The sequence below is a fragment of the Triticum aestivum genome, chromosome 5B (genome assembly GCF_018294505.1).
Source record: "Triticum aestivum cultivar Chinese Spring chromosome 5B, IWGSC CS RefSeq v2.1, whole genome shotgun sequence".
Lineage (NCBI taxonomy): Eukaryota > Viridiplantae > Streptophyta > Magnoliopsida > Poales > Poaceae > Triticum > Triticum aestivum.
Genome location: NC_057807.1, coordinates 442,758,414 through 442,779,150, shown reverse-complemented (window position 1 = coordinate 442,779,150; position 20,737 = coordinate 442,758,414). Strand labels below are relative to the sequence as shown.

The following is a 20,737-nucleotide window of genomic DNA, read 5'->3' as shown; positions in this document are numbered from 1 at the left end:
CCACTTGGCACGTTCCGAGCACGCGTAGCAGTGCGGCCCCAACCCCAGCCCCTGCAAAACATCCAAACAGTTCCTTCGCGTACACCATTACGCTCTGAAGATACCATGGGCATGGGGAGAGGGGCACGACCACAATAAGCCCAGACTGCGGCTCAACCACACTAGGGGCTCTCAAGTGTGTCGTTCTTTTTTTTACCTTTTATTTTTTACCCACAGGACTCCGTTCGTCAGAGGCCCTGTCCGGGAGCAGACCTGCCGAACTCACGATGCAACAGGCAGGGAAGGATACAGGCTACAACGAATATACAGGTGGTCTCCATTACGAGCATTTTTATACATCAATCCGCAGCCTACCCTTGGAGGGGGATATGTTTAACAGTCCCATCCCTTGCTTATCGCACTATTTGTATCGTTCTACATTCATAGCAGCACTTATTGAATAAAACAGTGCAGCATCTTTTTGCTTATAATTGCATTTCTTTTTCATACACATGTTAAAATTACGACATGTCGCATCCGTACATTTTGGTACGGTTAAAACACACCAGGGGCTTATGTTTCCTGCATCATGGTGTGATAAGTCCGAACACTTTCACAAGTGCGGCACCCCGAACTTATAGCATTATATACATCGGCTCCGAATCATGTCTTGGGTCAATAGTTGGGTTTGCCCGGCTCCCATGTTTTGGTACCTTACGTTCCGTTATATCGGCTAAGGTAGCACTGGGAGAACCACTGCGATTGCGCCCCAGTTGAGTTGGGTTAACGCCTCAGTGGAGAAAGCTAAAACTAACCGTCATGATGAGGCGAGAGCCGGTCGCTGTTCGAGAGGTTTTTGTGAGTCCTTAAAGACTTATGCCGCTTAGAGCGAGGAGCTGGATCTTGTCCGGCCCAGGCGTGGATAGCGCCCCAAATTCGGCCTTCCAAAGACTAGGGGCTTCGCCGAAATTTAAAATTATAGAATTCTATGGCTAAGTGAGAGTGTTCAAGCATTATAAGTCCGGTTGCCTTGTTCGCTGTGTTGAGCACCTCCCTAGATGGACCCAAAAATGAGAACAAGAGTGCTCAAGTTTATCCCGAACACCACAACACTTGTGGCATGGGGGCTGAAGCCGACGACTTGACATCTCTCAGATTTGATAAACAGCCGCACAGAAGGTAATATTTTAAATTAACAAGCGTTGCTTAGCGCATATGAACTAAGTTTTCAGCGCACAGGATAACAAAATGCGAGTCTACTAAAAAATTACATCTTTGAAGCACTCCCCTGCAATAGTGCGGGCGCCCTTCAGCACACTCTTATAATACATCTCGGGCGTGCGATGCTCCTTGCCCTCTGGTGGCGGGTCGGTCACAAGCTTCTGGGCATCCATCTTGCCCCAGTGCACCTTCGCGCGGGCAAGGGTCCGAAAGGCACCCTCAATACAGGCGGAGTGCTTGATGACTTCAACCCACGGGCACGCATCCACCAGCCGCCGCACCAAGCCGAAGTAGCTCCCAGGCATGGCCTCCTTAGGCCACAGCCGAACTATGAGGCCCTTCATGGCCTGTTCGGCCGCCTTGTGGAGCTCGACCAGCTGCTTCAGCTGGTCGCTAAGGGGCACCGGATGTCCGGCCTCAGCATACTGAGACCAGAAGACCTTCTCTGTCGAGCTCCCCTCGGCCCGGTAGAATGCGGCAGCATCGGACACGCTGCGAGGAAGATCTGCGAACGCTCCTGGAGAGCTCCGAATTCGGGTAAGCAACAGGTAATTAACACTCACATGCTTACTTTGCATGAAAAATGCCTTACCCGCTGCTATTTTCTTCACCGCCTCAATCTCCTGAAGGGCCTTTTAGGCTTCGGCCTTAGCGGCTTTGGCACTCTCAAGAGCCGTTGCAAGCTCAGACTCTCGAGTCTTCGAGTCACGCTCCAGGCTCTCATGTTTTCTCACGAGATCCTGGAGCTCTTGCTGTACCTCCGCCACCCGCGCCTCCTGTTTCTCTCGCTCGGTGCGCTCTGCGGCCGCATTTCGTTCGGCCGTGGCCACCGCCTCTTTCAGGGTCGCCACCCCGTTAGCGGCCCCTGCAATACCCGTGTTATCCTTGTCATTCTTTTTGCAACCAAAATCCTTTTCTGTAAGGTACAATTTTCATAAGGTGTTACTCACCTTCCTTGTCCTCGAGCTGCCTCTTGGCACGGCCAAGCTCGTTCTAGGACCGCTCGAGGCTTTCCTTCAAAGTATTGACCTCCGCAGTCAGTGCGGCAGAGGTCAGCAGTGCAGCCTGCAATCCCATATTGACATATTTTTTATAACTCCTGCGTATATCTTTGTAGATTCTCAGTCCGGCTTTTCTTTTCGAACACCGAACCGAGCATCAGGGGCTACTGTCTATGCGGTATATCTTTGAAATTCTTACCTCAAAGCCTGTTAGAAGGCTGCTGCAGGCTTCGGTCAGCCCGCTCTTGGCGAGCTGCACCTTCTGAATCACCGCACTCATAACAGTGCGGTGTTCCTCTTCGATGGAGGCGCCGTTGAGCGCCTCCAGCAAGTTATCCGGCACCTCCGGATGGACGGAGGCAGCCGGCGTCACGGTCTTGCCCTTCTTGCGAAGGGATCGCCCGCCGGACTCCGGAGCCACTGTGGGTTCCGGGGCCGAGTCCGGTGCAAAGTCCGGGAGGTTGTCCTGCGACACCTCCGGGGCCCTCTCCTCCTGGTGGGTCCCTTCTTGGGATCCCACCTCGGCATCGTCCGCATCACGGGGGGTGGAGGCCGTCGGAAGGGAATCCATATCCGACGCACCTAAGGACCCGCTCGACGAGGCGGGAAGATCATCCTTAGGCGGACTGCAGGGTTGTATGCGGCATTAGAAAGACATTATGTGGCGAAAAATAAAAACCTTGAAGTTATTCGGGAGTCCGGATACTTACGATCTCGCCAGGGGCTTGGCCCTTGGAGGCCAGTCCTCGTCGTCGTCACTGTCATTGGCGGAGCAGTCCGGGGGAAGAGTTTTTCCCTTCTTGGACCCTTCGGCCTCCCTTGTTGGGGAGGCCTTCCTTTTCTTCCCTCCCCCCGCTGGGGGAGAGGCTTTCTTCTTCTCCTCCTCGCCTTGGTGGGAGGATTCGGCCTCGGATTTATCATCCGATAGCACCTGAAAACGGGAACTCTTCCGAGTCCCCGTGGCCTTCTTCTTGACCTTCTTCTCCGGCACCACGTGGGGTGCCGGAGCCAGCAGCCCCGTTAGGCGGGCGTCCGCTGGGTCCTCTGGCAATGGGGCCGGACAGATAGTCCGTTCGGCCTTCGCCAGCCATTCCTGTCAAAGGTAAAGGGAGTTTAGATCCTGCATAGAGTCAAACTATGGAAAACAAGTGGCAAAATCACTTACCTCGTCAGCTAGACGCTACGAGCGGAATCCGCGATCTTCGGTAGCGGATGGGGGAGCCTCGGCGCCTTTGAACAACACCTTCCAGACATCTTCGTACGTAGTGTCGAAGAGCCCGCTCAGAGTCTGGTGCTGCACCGGATCGAACTCCCACATGTTGAAGCCCCGTCCCTGGCACGGGAGAATCCGGCGAATGAGCATGACCTGGACTACGTTGACAAGCTTGAACTTCTTGTCCACCAGCTTCTGGATACAGGCTTGGAGTCTGGTCAGCTCCTCCGAATCCCCCCAGATCCGGCCACTCTCTTTCCAGGAGGTAAGCCGTGTAGGGATGCCGGATCTGAATTCGGGGGCCGCTGCCCAATCAGGGTCACGCGGCTCGGTGATATAGAACCACCCCGATTGCCACCCCTTAATGGTTTCCACAAAAGTGCCCTCCAGCCACGTAACGTGGGACATCCTGCCCACCATGGCGCCTCCGCACTCCGCTTGGCTGCCCTTCACAACCTTCGGCTTGACACTGAAGGTCTTGAGCCACAAGCCGAAGTGGGGCTGGATGCAGAGGAAGGCCTCGCACACGACGATAAACGCCGAGATGTTGAGGATGAAATTCGGGGCCAGATCATAGAAATCTAGGCCATAGTAGAACATGAGCCCCCGGACAAAGGGATGAAGTGGGAAGCTCAGTCCACGGAGGAAATGGGGAAGAAATGCTACCCTCTCATGGGGCCTAGGGGTGGGGATGAGCTCTCCCTCGTCGGGGAGCCGATGTGCGATGTCGCTGGACAAATATCCAGCGTCGCGCAGCTTCTGGATCTGCCCCTCCGTGACGGAGGAGGCCATCCACTTGCCTCCCGCTCCGGACATAGTTGGAGAAGGTTGAGGTGAGAAGTGCGGACTTGGGCGCTGGAGCTCGAGTTCGCGGAGATGGATAAGCCAAGGAGGAAGAAGGCGCATGTAAAAGGGTTGGATCTTTATCCCCTTATATGGGCGGACAAAAACATGTGTCCCCACCGGCCTGGTAAAACTCGCTTATCTCCCAAGCGTCACAATCAATGGCGCGGTTGGGTTACCCACGTCCGTATTGATGGGAATCCCGGAATAAGGGGAACACGATCTCTGCTTCGACAAGACGTGCCAAGGAAACCGCCTCGCTAAACGCGCGGAGGTGGAACAATAAAAACAATTTGAGTAAAGGCTTGGTAATGGCATGACGTCACGCCACTAAATACGTCAGCAGATTGAACTTGTGTAATATTATTCTCTCTATGGTGGTACGTGGAATTTATTTTTGCAGAGCCGGACACTATCCTAGTGTTCACAATCTTCTATAAATTATTCGGAGGAAGAACCCGCCTTGCAATGCCGAAGACAACATGCGTGCCGGACTCGTCGTCATTGAAGCCTGGTTCAGGGGCTACTGAGGGAGTTCCGGACTAGGGGGTGTCCGGATAGCCGAACTATCATCATCGGCCGGACTCCAAGACTATGAAGATAGAAGATTGAAGACTTCGTCCCGTGTCCGGATGGGACTTTCCTTGGCGTGGAAGGCAAGCTTGGCGATACGGATATATAGATTTCCTACCATTGTAACCGACTCTGTGTAACCCTAGCCCTCTCCGGTGTCTATATAAACTAGATGGCTTTAGTCCTTAGGACGAACAACAATCATACCATAGGCTAGCTTCTAGGGTTTAGCCTCCTTGATCTCGTGGTAGATCCACTCTTGTAACACACATCATCAATATTAATCAAGCAGGACGTAGGGTTTTACCTCCATCAAGAGGGCCCGAACCTGGGTAAAACATCGTGTCCCTTGTCTCCTGTTACCATCCGCCTAGACGCACAGTTCGGGACCCCCTACCCGAGATCCGCCGGTTTTGACACCGACAGGCACCTTGGACCAAGATGTAAGTGATGAGGCCATCAAGGTTGGAAAAGGGGCCGATGGCATTGGGTTCTGCATCACGTGAGCCGTCAGCACGAGGAGCAGAGGGACCAGGGTTGAAGTCTAACCCCATTGACTTCTTGTTTTCCTTGGCCGATGCCTTTGCGTGCTGGAAGTTGCGCTTGAAAAGATTTTCATCACGACACCAGAGCAATGATGATGGGTTGACATTTTCAGGCTGAGGTCCACGGACCATATAAGGATAGAAACCCTGTGCAATAGCTTCAGCTCTGTTCTTGGGTGGAAGGCCTCGATAGAGAATATCACCCCAAGGACTTTTGATAGCATTTTTCTCAGCGTATTCCTGGGTCACGAACTTGTATTTGAACCATTTTTCAGCCCAATATCATCGAATCCATTGGATTCGTGTCTTGCGCTGATTATAATCCTCTTCAGGATCTGTCTTCTAAAGTTCTGCGAGGTCATCAGGCAAATCTTTTGATGTTCCCCCTCGACGCTGTCTGCCACCCTTCCTTACAGATTTCTCCGCAGCCATGAACTTCAAACTAAATGGCTTCAATACGTTCAAAGGCTTCAAAGGCTTTCGCTTGCTGGACAAACAGGAACTGGCTTCGGGAGAGTTAATGAGATGCTGTAAGAATTCTGCAAACGAATGCAGACTATGAGAACCTAGGATTCTCCCACGGACATGTACCTGTGACAGCATTAGAAATGCGAGGGAAGGGGAAGAGGTCATATGCATTCTCAGAAGATTTTGAAGATAAATCAGTTTGAAGACATTGACCTCATGATGCGAAGACATTCACTTATATGTTGAGAATTGGTTCCAGATTTGTACGAATCCGTGAATAAGTACACGTGAGGAATCTAACTGGATATGAAGCTTAAGTGAATATTACTAGGCAGTATGAGATGCAGATAGAATAGATCTAACATTGTATAGGCAGAAACCAATTTTGATAAATAGGATGAATCATTGAAGATCAAAAAGATGGTAAAAATATAGTTGTATTTACCACACGACGAACTGCTAGATGGGATGAATAGGAGACCGAGCAGTTCAATCCACCGTGCCCTAACTTGGTGACGGAGGACACCTACGGCAGCGACAGAGAGGACGATATACGCGGCCGGCGTGAGGACAGCATCGGAGAAGTCACGGCAGCTAAGCGCTTCGTCGCCGGCGTCGTCGAGAGCTAGCGGTGGCGCTAGGGTTTTGACGAGGTGGAGAGGTGGAAGAAGGTTTCTTTACCGTAGGGGGCATGTATTTATAAGGAAGTGTGCGACATAGCGCAATTACGCAGGTGCCCCTGGCGGTTCACATCTGAGGGGCACGTGGCAAGCATGCAACATACTCAGAGTTGTCCCACGTTCCCACGCCCGCCAGGTTTGTCGGATGGTTGTTCCGGCTTCTCCGGATGTCAAACAATTAGGATGAATCGTTTAAAACAGACTTAATGTTTGTCTCTGTGTCTTCTGCTGACAAGGATGCAGAGAAGACATTCGACAGTTTCAATAGAATGCATATGATTTGGACAGATAGAGTTTGAGATAGAAAGCATAGAGAGATTAGGGTCCGATCACATTCACTTAGTTCAAAAGATTCAACTAGGAAGACATAGCTATAAGTGAATGTTGTAGAGGACATATCACTAGTATATATATCCGAAAGCAATCAAATCAACATAGTGAAGAAAATTGTGAAGATAAGTTGAAATTTAAGACAAACCAAATGCGAAGACATTACAAGAATAACGCCATGAGTGAAACACTTCAAATCGAGAAATTTGGTGGTGGCGTTACCCACCATATAGGAAGTATTAGACCCAGACACGGCGCACAATTATCGTGGCGCTCCGATGTCAAATTCCACGTTAATGTATTCACACTCAGAATGTAAGTCTTCATTGATTGAAGATGTACTTTACTTCGTGTGTTGCACATCTAAGTCATCAACATGCATATGTGTTAGGATGTGTGCCTAATCATAGGACATTTGAGGATTCCAAGATATTTAGCTCACACCGTATCTTGCAAAACCTTTTCTCGTCCAAGGGCTTTGTGAAGATATCTGCCAGTTGCTCTTCAGTGTTGACGTGAATGATGTCAATATCTTTCTTCATGCCATGATCTCTGAGAAAGTGATGACGAATTTCAATGTGCTTTGTCTTCGAGTGCTGGACTGGATTGTTGGCAATCTTGATGGCGCTTTCGTTGTCGTAGAAGAGAGGTACTTGTTTCAGATTGATGCCATAGTCCTTGAGAGTTTGCTTCATCCACAGAAGCTGAGCGCAGCAAGATCCAGCAGCAATGTATTCAGATTCAGCAGTTGAGAGTGATACACAGTTCTGCTTCTTTGAAGACCAACAGACAAGTGATCGTCCCAGAAAGTGACATGTGCCTGATGTAGACCTGCGATCCACCTTGTCACCAGCATAATCAGCACCCGAGAATCCAACCAGATCAAATTTTGAGCCCTTTGGATACCATAATCCGAGTGTTGGGGTGTAAGCCAAATATCGAAGAATTCGCTTCACAGCTAAGTGATGCGATTCCTTTGGTGCCGCTTGGAATCGAGCACACATGCAAACACTAAGCATAATATCTGGCCTAGATGCACATAGGTAAAGTAAGGAACCAATCATGGAGCGGTATACCTTTTGATCGAACTCTTTACCATTGTCGTCGGGACCCAGATGGTGTTTGGCTGGCATAGGCGTCGTGTAACCTTTGCAATCTTGCATTCCAAACTTCTTCAGACAATCTTTGAGGTATTTTTCTTGAGATATGAAGATGCCATTCCTTTGTTGAGGTGTGTATGGAGCAGAAAACTCATGAGTGATTCCCATTGTATCCATATAAAGATCAAGCCCGGTGTTCTTGAACTCAGTGCCGTTATCACTTCTGATATGCTTGATCTTGACGCCATAATTATTCATGGCTCGATTGGCGAAGCGTCTGAAGACATCTTGCACTTCAGTCTTGTAGAGAATAATGTGCACCCATGTATATTTTGAGTAGTCATCAACAATGACGAAGCCATAGAGACAAGCAGTCGTTGTGAGGGTAGAGTAGTGAGTAGGGCCAAATAAGTCCATGTGTAACAGCTCGAAGGGTTGAGATGTCGTCATGATTGTCTTCGAGGGGTGCTTTGCCCTAATCATCTTTCCAGCTTCGCAAGCACCACACAAATGATCCTTCTTGAACTTGACACCCTCGATGCCTGTGACATGCTTCTTCTTGACGAGTGTGTGTAAGTTTCTCATGCCAGCATGCCCCAGCCTCCGATGCTAGAGCCAGCATTCTGAAGCTTTTGCAAGAAGACATACGGCAAGCTGTGGACCTGCTGAGAAATCTACCATGTATAGATCATCTTTCCGATACCCTTCAAAGACTAGAGACTTGTCAGATTCCATTAGTACTAGGCAACAATATTTTCCAAATAGCGCAATCATGTTCAAGTCACAAAACATTGAGACAAACATTAAGTTGAAACCAAGGGATTCAACAAGCATCACTTTATCCATGTGTTGATCCTTTGAGATTGCAACTCTACCTAGACCCAATACCTTGCTTTTACCAGTGTCAGCAAATGTGATGTGACTCTTGTCTGATGGACGTAAGGTTGAGTCCATGAGAAGATTTCGATCACCAGTCATATGATTAGTGCATCCGCTATTCATAATCCATTCTGAAGCATGAGGTGTCATACCCTACAGTGCAGTTAGGAGGATAGGCTTCACAAAGAGTGTTGTGAAGCATAAGCATTTGACGAACACACGGATTATCACAGCATAGATCAAGGTTAGGACTCATAGTATGACTGGTAAGCAATTCAGATGTGAAATACATATTAAGACCATTTTATCATGCGTCCTTTAATGTGTTTTAGGTCCCCAGCAATAGTATTGGACGCCTTTGATTGCAGGCTGGAGACCTTATTCTGCAAAAGAAAGTTAATTCTTCTTCACCACCCACATCTTCAGGGGTGGCTTAGAAGCAATGAGTCTAAGTGCAGCATCTGAGAATTTTGGCCTTGAAGCCCTAGCAAATAGCCTTGCAGGAGATGAATGATACTCATATGAATAAGCAGAAAAGTTCTTAGTTCTATGAACATAGTGGTTTGAAGACACACGCTCATATCCATCAGCTTGAGTACGATTTCCCTGCAAAACATTGGCGTTAGGGTGACTCAGGTGAGTCTTGTATCTGTATGAAGCCTTTGGGCCATATGAAGCCACAGGTCTGGGGTTTGTCTTCTTCCTTGGTGGTGTCATGATGACATTCACAGGAAGATTCTCAATACACTGCTTAGGTACCCAGATCTTCTTCATAGGTGGTCCATTCCTGCAGTTAGTACCAATATACCTGGCAAACACTTCACCATTCTAATTTTTGAACAGTTTATAGTTTGCATCAAAGGATTCATCAATGATGATAGGGTTAGCGCAAGTGAAGCCAGATAAGGTGGATGGATCTACTGAAGGTTCCTTTGCAGCAACCCATGTGGTTTTGGGATACTGCTCAGGCTTCCAGTAGGAACCATCAACATTCACTTTCCTCTCGAACCCAACCCCCTCTTTCCTGGGGTTTCGGTTCAGAATCTGCTTTTTGAGGACATCACAAAGTTTCTGATGTCCTTTCAGACTTTTATACATCCCTGTTTCAAGAAATGTCTTCAACCTAGCATTTTCATCAGCAATAGTAGTGGTATCCTCCGCAGAGGGGTTAGTTACCACATCAGTAGTTGAAGACAATGCAATAGTAGCAGCAGTGGAACATTCAACAACAGAGGTAGCGCTATCACGCTCAATGCATTTTAGACATGGTGGTTCAAATCCATCCTGAGCGGAACTGATTTGTTGAGCAAGTAATGAATCACGCTCCTTCTGAAGATCTTCATAGTCCACTCTTATCTTTTCAAGATCTTGCTTTCTTTGAAGACATTCAGAAGAAAGCTTCTCATGATCAGACAAGAGAGCATTATGTTGATCTTGAAGGGCGTTAAACTTGGAATGAAGTCTCTGAAGACTTTCAGCCAATGCTTTTGACTGATCCATTTCTTCTCCCAACATATCATTGCTCTTACCAAACATGTTTTGAACCTTTTCCAAGGCTCTTTGTTGTTTAGTGGCAAGGGAAGCAAGTTTGACATAGCTGGGGCCAAATTCATCACCTGATTCATCATCACTAGTTTCAGAGAGGTAGCATTTAGTTACCTTAGCACCCGTTGCCATGAGGCATGGTGAAGATGAAGACGATTCAGGTGCAAAGGTCATCTCTTTAAGAGACTCCTTGTAGTCCTCAAACCAAGGATCATGACGAGTACGATGACCTTCATAGACCTCAGAAAGCCGGTCCCAGATTAGCTTCGCATGATTGAGGTGCATGACGTTCCTGAACTGATTTCGGGACAGACAGGAGCAGATGACATCCTTCGCTGTGAGGTTCAGTAGAGTGTACTTGCGAATGTCATCAGCCTCCGCCATCTTGCATAGATCGGTAAGACCAATCTCAGTGACGGTCCACAGTTCGCTATCCATAGCCATGAGGTGCTTCTTCATCATGGCCTTCCACCGAGGATACTCATGACCATCAAAGGTGGGGCAAGATACATTCCTCAATCCTGCAGTCGACATAGCTAAACTCCAGGTGGTTAAACCGAATCGCACACAACAAGGGAGTACCTTGCTCTGATACCAATTGAAAGTGCTAGTTATCGACTAGAGGGGGGTGAATAGGCGATTTTTATGAAAGTCTTCAAAATGTGGAAGTTTTGAAGACAAACAATAGAAATGACCTAATTGATATGCAGCGGAAGATAAACTACAACAAGGCAGCCATAGTCAAGTATGCAATAATGTGGAAGTACAAAGACTAATAGCAGCTTGGTAGTAAGGATCAGGATGGAAGATAGTATGAAGCCAACAAACGATAGTAGTCAAGCAAGGAAGTCAAACAGGTACGACAAATAGGCAATGACTTCACGAAGACAAACACTAAGTAAAGGAAGGGAGAGGATAGAACCAGTCACTTGTTGAAGACACAGGATTTGTTAGACCAGTTCCAGTTACTGTGACAACTGTACGTCTGGTTAGGGAGGCTGAGATTCAACTCAGAAGACCGCGTCTTCATCTTATTCCCCTTGAGCTAAGGACACACAGTCCTCGCCCAATCACTCTGGTAAGTCTTCAAGGTAGACTTCCGAACCTTCACAGACTTCGTTCACCGGCAATCCACAATGACTCTTGGATGCTCAGAATGCGACGCCTAACCGGCTGGAGGATACACAGTCCTCAAGTGTAATAAGTCTTCAGGTCACACAGACAGAAAGACTTCAGTGATGCCTAACACTCTTTGGCTCTGGGTGTTTGGGCTTTGTCCTCGCAAGGATTTCTCTCTCTCAAAGGCTTCGAGGTGGGTTGCTCTCAAACGACAAAAACCGTGAACTAACTCTGAGCAGCCACCAATTTATGGTGTAGGGGGTGGGATATTTATAGCCATAAGGCAACCTGACCTGATATGTCCGAAATGACCCTGGGTCACTAAGGAACTGACACGTGTTCAACGGTCAGATTTCAAACACACACGGCAACTTTACTTGGGCTACAAGCAAAGCTGTCTCATCCAGCTCTGGATAAGATTTGCTCTCATTGTCTTTGCTCGAAGACATAGGATTTGGGTTGAGCATCACTTCAGTCATTCTGACTTTGTTCACTTGGACCCCACTTAACAGTACGGTGGTTCCTATGACTCAACAAAGAAGAAAAGGAAACAACGAAATAACACAGTCTTCGCGCTCCATAGTATTCATACAATGTCTTCTCATGTCATAGTCTTCAATATGAATATCTTCACTTACCACCATTGTCGTCAATGTCTTCATACATTTTTAGGGGTCATCTCCGGTAGGTAAACCGAATCAATGAGGGACACTACCTGCGTTATCCTGCAATTCTCACAAACGCATTAGTCCCTCAACCAACTTTGTCGTCAATACTCCAAAACCAACTGGGGGTGGCACTAGATGCACTTACACTTGGTGCTGATCTTTCTAGGACGTTTAGCAATTTAGTGTTATTTTCACAAATAAATAGAGAACCAACTGGCCTATACAATTTTGGTGACACGACAAATTAAAGTTCTAAGGCGACAAGGTATATGCCCGATATACTGCAATTTCTGCAAGTTTACCAGAATATGTGAATTGGACAATCAATTAGATCCAAGAGAAGATGTCTACTTTCAGAAACTACTGTTTGGAATTCAAATATTTAAAGCAATTAGGAATTAAAATTTCTGTTCATTCATCCAGATGTCTACGGATCAATTTATCAAACCACTAATGAAAACGAGGGGGTGATAAGGGACATCGAACACAAATATTAAAGAATCCCATTGAGCTATGGGAACTGCGGCAATGAATGATGGGGAAGCCATAGATGCACATCGACCTATGGTTGTCCCTTCTTCCGCAATGGCCAGCTACCTCGGCTCGGTGGAAACGCGGGCCCGCTCTGCGGGAGCAGGGAGGACTAGGCAGCAGTGACGGAGGGCCCTGCGCTCCTGACCCGTGAAGTGTATCTCCAGTATTGGTTGATCTTTAGTTTATTCCCAACTGCAAATTTTACTGAAATGAACCACAATACAGATGGTTTAGGCCCTGTTCGGATGACAGCCAGTGGCTGCCCTTCCAAAATATTGGTCGGCAGGCTGGCGTGTGTTTGGTTCACGGCCAAAATTTCGGATCTCAGCCAATTATTTGGTTACCCATGTTATTCTGCAGCAGCGTGCGGGCGAGTTCCCGGCGGCACATTCCCTTGTTTTGGCGGGGCTGGCTTGGGCACCATCCAAACAGCCCCTTATTCCCTTATTATTTACTTGGAGTGGCGTACATTTACCTTTGCAATTGGGAAGCAAAATCTGAAAGTTCAGTTTCAGTTTTGTGGTACAAGCTTGAAACATTGGCATATAGTATTGTCTTATAAAAGATTAGATGCTCCCGCTTTCAGAGAGCTGATCATACATATCTTGCTTGATTTGATGTTGCTCTGTGTTATTATGTACGTCTCGGCCGAAATTAATAGGAAGGAGAGGCACTCCAAGAGTCGTATGTAAGTACAAATCCTATAGCTATTTTGTTTACCTTAGGAGCAGTACCAATCTGGAAACATGTTTCTAATTGAGTAAAACTTGAAACATGTATGGATGGATAAATTTTAGTATTTGATCCTTTTATTGAAAAATCATATAACTTACGATCTTATGGAGTTTAGAGATGCTTATCCTGTTCTTTATGGTTTAAATTCCATCAATAGTTCTGTAATATAGTTTTGCCCAGATAGGATGCATTATATAAAAATAAGATGTATGCAAAAACTTTGCAGTAAGTGCTTCTATATTGGAGGAAGCCAAAATGATAGAGAACTCAAACGCTTGGGTATATAGATCAGATAAGATTTGCTTCTTTGTTGTTGTTTTGCTTTGTTTACACTGGTCTCACCAATTATTATGAGCTTTTTTTAGCTCGTATTGGGTCAGTGTGTGAAGAGTGAAAGACTTTAGCTTGCTAATTTATTTTTACATCTGCTCATTAGGACCTCATCAAAGGTGATGATGATGCATGATTAACATGATTTATAGAGATCTGTTTGGAGCTTAGTAGGCCTGAACACGCTCACGTTCATTAAGATGATTTTGGAACGTGCTTTCCTCTCGATGACACCATTTTTCCGCTAGCAATGCACGCAGAGCCTTGAGCCCTGCATGGTTGGTCGTGGCATCCTTGGTGACAGCTCATTAGGACCTCATCAAAGGTGACGACGATGTGGCTTGCCATGTCGTCGCTGGCGAAGGAGCGCACCGGTGCGGGACGTCGCAGTCACTAGAGATGATGGCAGGGTTTAGAGGGTTTGCCGGCGACAGAGGTGCCGACTCGGGTAGGGGCCGATGAGGTAGTGTGTGACAACACTTGCTGGTCGTGGATGGTGGTGGGAAGTGGTTGGGCAGGTATAGGTGGGTGGGTTGTTAGAGTGGACGAAGAAAAAGGTAGGCGGTGGGAGGAATAGAATATTAGCTACAACAGTTTGTCGCCGGTGTAGGAGAGGCGCGAGGGGTTAACAGACTTGAGTGTGGGGTGCATGATGTCACGGGCACTATAAATGATTATGGGAGAGGTGAGCGGGTTGTGGACGAAAAAAAGCAGCGATGAGAGGAAGAAGAAGAACCGGTAGCAGAGGTGGGTCGTCGCTGGCGGATAAGAGGTAGGGGATTAATGGATTCGAGTGCAGGGTATATGAGGTCTCAGGTGACTCCGTGACGGAGATGACGACTGCATTTAAAGGGATGGCCGGTGCATCATGTTGTAGTATTTTGTTTGCACAATCCATCCCGAGAAAACATATAAATAAAGGAAATTGGTTAAATTATGTTCGAAATATCTATTTGGGTGGAGATACAAGGAAGACTGCATCTCATGACAGTTGCTTTCCTTTGTCGATATTGTAGCATAAGAATACAAATTATTTACACTTGCCTGCAGCTCATGAATGGTTGGTTGTTATTCCTTTGACCATGATATTGTTATTACTTAAATGTTCTAATATATTGTACAAAGCTTCCATTTATGTCTTCAGAAAAATCACCGATAAAAAAAAGAGCTCTCAAATATATATTTTAGCTCATTAGATCAGTTGTAGAAATCATGTGCCATTTTTATGTTCATGTCATCATTTGATTATATTTGCCATAACTCGACTTGGTGCTCTTCAACATACACTACAAGGTCTCTAATTTCTCTGAATACTCTTTACAATTCTTAATGCAATCCTTTCAGCGGGATAAAAATATATTTACTCAAATGATGCCTATCGTCGCTACACAAAATATCATTACTTTTCACTCTTAAGGAGATACTTTAACCAACTGTTCCTAGAATTTTAATATGGGGTATGCATTCTTCTTTTGTTGATAGCTTTTATTATGTTGATACGTCTGATTCGGTGGACTAGCATAGCAAATGTAAATGTGAATGTGAAGGTGGATTCCATCAAATTGTCTGTGCAGGTTAGTGTTGTCCCTGATGCTTTATACAGACAACGTGTTCAAATATCTTTCATTGGACAGACCTCTGACGTGATCATATTGCTATTTTCATCTTTTGGATTTGCATATAATGTTGACACCACATGTGAATCTGAAGCCACTTGTGCTAAGCATTCCCTGGTTTGCCAGCTTGTGTGTTTCACTAATGGAGAAGGTATGAATCTGTTTCTTTAATGTGCAGGTGTGCACACACCTTCCATCACTAATGGAGTTGAATGTGACCGGGGTCGCGCTGCTAAAGCACTGCATCTTCTGTGGTGCACGTGGCGACTAGATGTATCAATAGTGATGAAGCAAGGTGAGTGGGAGCTCTAGAATTTCATGTTAATTTGAGCTGTTGACTGGGCCATTTCTGTTGCTGAATTACTAGATTAGGTTCTGCTGTCTTGGTCTGCAGGCGTGCGTGAGCTCTGGCATGGAGAGCTTCATCAGTGTCATTGAGTGCACTGGATGGGAGAGTTATGTTACTCGCTCACCCATGGAGTTCTCCAAAATTGTCTGTTGCTTCCTACTCTCCGGGGTCATCTTTAACTGATTTAATTTGTCCCAAGTTGTGGTAATTCGGGAGAGAGACAACGTCGTCGTGTTGGTCGCTGAGCAAGCAGATCAAAGCACAAACACGGGAGGTATCCGACAACAACGACGACCACGACATCGTTCCACTTAGACTTAGAGGCAAGAGCAATGATTCCACCGGCAGCAGAGATCAACAAGTTCTTCTCCATCAGAGAGTAAATGCTTCACCGCCAACTAAGTGAAGACTTAACTAAAAGAAGTAAGTGGAGACTTATCGTTGAGCTACAGTCACTTGATCGTCATCACAAACATTGTTGCGCTAAGAATTGTGCTGCTGCTATACTTCAGGTACAAATTGGACATCATGTGAGGCGTGACGCTCAAATCCGGCAAGGAAGATTGCGGCCGCGCACGTAGAAAGGAAAAGGTGCCCACACATTGAAAACAAGTCTGGAAAAGGAGGTTAGCTGATTAATCACAGACATAACACAAGAGTTATGGTACAGAGAAAGAACTTCTTCATTCAGGATTACACATGTGTCATGTGTCATAGACCAGCATTGGAGGCAACGGATCACTTGTACTTCGTATGCCCTTTTGCAAAACTCTGTTGGCAATATGTTTGTCCTTCATGGAACCCTCCCTACTGGGACAGATATTCAAGACGAAGTTGCCCATCACAAACAGTTGCTAAATCTGCCTTTTGCCATGGACATTATTATACTGATCTCATGGGCAATTTGGACCACAAGGAACGACTTCATCTTCCAGCACATTCCTCCAAATCTCTATAATTGCCGGCGTCGATTTAAGGAGGAAGTAAAATGGTTCACCTACACGACAAAGAGAAAGGAGCTCACTGGCCTCATGGATTGGGTTCAGGTTTTCAGATACAGCTCTTGATAGCTTTGTTGTATCTGTTGTATTTTCTGCCTTTGTTTGTTTTGCTTTTTGTACTTTCCTTTTGATTGTATAGATTATTTTTGTTTTGAACCTCACCATCTACTCCCTTTGTCCGAAAAAGCTTGTCCCAAGCTTGTCCATCAAATGAATGTATCTAGCAGTAATTTGGTGCTAGATACATCCATTCGAGGGACAAGCTTTTTCGGACGAATGGAGTACATCTTATTTGAAAATCAATAAAAAAACACTGTTTCCCTAAAAACAAGGAGGTTAGCTTAGCGTTAGCGAGCTAGAGCCTCCTATTGAGCCCGACTTATACCAAGTTGCCAAAAGCCTGGGTCAGAGTAGCAAATCGGGTGAACATCAAAGTTTAGGGACCAATAATAATGGCGAGCCTAAGTTATTGTTCACTTGCCTAAAATCTGTCCGCTACGGATATTCTCTCGCCCAAGAGACTCTTTCCCGAGAATCCCTATTCTTTCAACTCGTCTAAACGAAAAGAAAACCTTGTGTGCTATTTGTAAGAATAGAAAGGAGGATTGCATTTGTATTGTGGTTGAACATTGTGTGCTGGCGCAATGTGCTCATTGTTGGGAAAGAGTGAGCATTGTTTACAAATTCATTTGTTGGCCCGTGGCAACGCACGAGCAGTTTACTAGTGTAGCATAAGTTCCTAAAACCGTAGCCCATGCTGTTCGGTGCAGTAGTAGGTTATTGCTATTATTTGCCGAAATCACTAATTAAGAGACATCTTTGCTGCGTCAAAGTAAAGAGACATCTTTGCTAAAAATAATAATAATGAGGCATCTCCTTTAAAGGTCATTCTCAACAAGTGGCACACTGTATGTCCGTCACACTACATGTGCGTCACTTGTCGCAAACTGAGTGTTTTTCTTTCTTTCTTTCCATAGATTCATTTTTCAAAACAGTTTATCTCTTGAACCGTGCGTAGAAATAGAGAACCATCTACACCGTTGGATTTCTCAAGTCAATACCTTTAAACTAGATCTATTGGTTATAGGTTTCGACGAACTTTTTTTCATAAAAAAACCAAAGAACCAGGACTGAAAAACAAGTTTGAAAAAAAGAAACAAAAAAACAAAAGATAAAAAGAAAACAAAAAAAAACCAGGAAAAAAGACCCCCCAAAATTACCTGAAAGCACAGTTCTATCTTTTTCTGGGAAGCACATACTTGCTTTTTCTTTTTTCAGGAAGCATAACTATATTTTTCCTTTTCAAGAAGCACGACTGTGCTTCTCTGGAAGCACAATTGTACTTCTACATATTTCTGGGGAGCATAACTGTACTTTTCTCTTTTGAGAAGCATAGGTTGAGGTTTTCATAGAAGCACAGGATATTCCTTTTTGAAGCAGAGCCTTTTTCTTTCTTTCTTTCTTTATGAAGCACAACTATGCTTTTTTTCTTCTCTTTTTTGAAAGCACATATGTGTTTCATGAAAGAAAAAACACACCGTTTCCAATAAATACTAGCTCTGTAAAGAAATATAGGAGCCTTTAATCACTACGTTGGTGCTCTAAACGCTCTTATATTTCTTTATGGAGGGAGTATAATTTTAAAAATTCTGCCAAAATCTGTAGAAAGACAACCCCCAGAAACAAGTGCAAAAAAAAACTTGGAATCCCGCTGGTGCACCCAACACGATGACAAGTGAGGGCGGATGGGCGCATCATTCGGCATCCCCGCACGCCTGATACCATTGTTTGCCTTGTATTCCGCTTCCATTTTGGTTGCATTTTGAAATCTAAAAATAATAATTAAGGGGTTGAAATCTAGCAAGTGATATTCGAAATGTTTGATGGGCTATATCTCTCAAAGTCCATGGGCTTATGCAATACAGATCCAATGCAAAATCCGTGGTCCAGCGTACGCGTCCTGAAAGTTCTGGAACCTGTTCTGAAAACCAAAAACAAAACCTGAAGATTGAAAAAGATAGGTCTGGAACCTCAAACCTTTCTCTAGAAACCACTCCATCCTTCTCATGATCCCTGTGCTGCGTCCGCCAAATCTCTCCTCCCCCCTCTCTATAAAAAACACAGGGCAGCATTGCGTTGTACAGTCGCGCTCATTTCTCCTCAAACAACCAATCAATCCAAGTCCAAGGCGAATCAAATCTCCGGCGAGAATGCTGCAGGCGGTGGTCTCCAACCCGCAACCCGTCGCCGCGTCCCTGGGGGCTCCTTGCCGCCCTGGGCGAGGCTCGGTGAGGGTCCGGTCCACCAGGAACGGATCCGCCGATAACCTTGACCATCTGCGGAGGCCCCCGACGGCGACGGCTAGACAGCCGCGGCAGGGGAATGGGAATCCTGCTCCGAGGAGGAGGGTCATCCAAACCACGCCATTTGGTAAGAGCTCCCGGAGTGCCATGCCATGCATTCTTGATGATTTTTCGCCGAAAATCTGGTCGAATGGCTTAATCATGTTCTTGGTGATTGAATTCTTGGATTGGCAGGGCTATGGGACAGCTTCCCGGACGCGCGAACCCTGGACCAGATGATGCGCACCATGGAGCGCATCATGGACGAGGCCGACGACGACGACGGCCGTCGCCCTTTCGTGGTGCCGGGCGCGACGGTGCCGCCCACGGCACGGCGCGCGGACGACCGACGCGGGCGGACACCGTGGGAGATCAAGGAGCGGGCGGGGGACTACCTGGTCCGGTTCGACATGCCGGGCATGACGCGGGAGGACGTGCGCGTGAGCGTGCAGGACCGGACGCTGGTGGTGGTCGCCGAGAAGGCGGCGAAGCCAGGGGAGGCGGACGGGGAGAAGGATAAGGATAACGAGGAGGATGGGGAAGAGGAGGAGGCGTGGCCGGCGGCGAGCTACGGGCGGTACAGGACGCGGGTGGAGCTGCCGGAGAACTTGGAGGTGGAGAGGATCGCCGCGGAGGTGAGGGACGGCGTGCTCTACCTCAACATCCCCAAGGTGTCGCCGTCCGGGGGCAAAGTCGTCAGCATCCAGGTGCAGTGATGGATATGGATAAGGCTAACCGGTAGCTCAGAATGTATTTTGAGTTTTGGACTCGGGCCAGTGAAGAACGGAACGACATTACTTCCGTTCAGATTGTCGAGTCCACAATTTATATACCGGAAAAATGAATAGTTGGCTATCTGTCCTTGTCGTTGGTCCGCATCCTCTCCCACATAATCACTCCTGCACGTACCAAGAGGAACATACGCAAAGACAACAAAACCTTGAATTCCATTGGATGTGTTTTTTTAGATATGCGTCCTCGTTGCAACATGTTTTTAACGTTGTTGCATACCGAGGTGGATTGAAAAGGCGGCGGCTGCGAATTGAACGGGATGATTTCACAATCGCAGCAACACCACGCTGAGCACGACGAAGCTCCATTGCAGCTCTCATGGTGCACCGTGCAGCGCGACAAAAGCTCTACAAGCCTGCAACGCAGTATCGATGGCCGTCCAAAGAAGCTCCCTTAGCAGCCAGCGTGTGGGCTATGCTTCAGTTTGAAATATTGGGCGTAGAGTATATAGTGAGTTTTCTACACCACACTCGAGGCGTCTGGGTTCTTTACACCACACTTGAGGCGTCTGGGTTCTCTACACACACTTAGGGTGCGTTTGGTTGTAAGGGCGGTCATGAATGGGTTGGGATCGTTCAGAAAATAGACATGTTTGGTTATAAAGCACATGAATGGTTCGAGCCAAAAAAAAGAATATGCCATGAAGATGCTGAACCGTTCCACCCAACCAAATCGGTCGAATCAAATGGCCATCCTTTGCATGCATGACTATGTGAGCATGACTGGTGGTCCCGTCCTAAATAATTAGCTCATCACGTATATTCAGCCAAACACATGAATTGAATGGTTCAATCCCAAAAAATTTAAACGGTCCCAACTCATTCATACGACACCTTCAACCAAACGCATCCAGTGAGGTGTAAAGGAGAGCCTG

The 20,737-nt window shown here is 46.6% G+C and overlaps 1 protein-coding gene and 1 long non-coding RNA gene across 7 annotated transcripts in view; both read left to right on the top strand.

Moving 5' to 3' along the window:
• Positions 1 to 16,893, top strand: part of LOC123112342 (uncharacterized) — a 28,882-nt gene extending 11,989 nt beyond the window's left edge. For 4 of the 6 annotated variants that reach the window (XR_006455379.1, XR_006455380.1, XR_006455375.1 and 1 more), the window contains 3 exons: positions 15,558 to 15,674; positions 15,752 to 16,151; positions 16,241 to 16,893. This is a non-coding gene — a long non-coding RNA (uncharacterized lncRNA). The remainder of the gene's footprint in view (positions 1 to 15,557; positions 15,675 to 15,751; positions 16,152 to 16,240) is intronic. The other 2 variants (XR_006455377.1, XR_006455378.1) reach the window with 1 other exon arrangement.
• A 1,885-nt stretch (positions 16,894 to 18,778) lies between these two features.
• LOC123116367 (small heat shock protein, chloroplastic) lies at positions 18,779 to 19,926 on the top strand. The gene is made up of 2 exons (XM_044537331.1): positions 18,779 to 19,159; positions 19,267 to 19,926. Exons 1-2 carry the CDS (start codon positions 18,796 to 18,798, stop codon positions 19,785 to 19,787), a joined length of 885 nt encoding a protein of 294 aa, XP_044393266.1. The 5' UTR covers positions 18,779 to 18,795; the 3' UTR covers positions 19,788 to 19,926.
• The last annotated feature ends 811 nt before the right edge of the window (positions 19,927 to 20,737 follow it).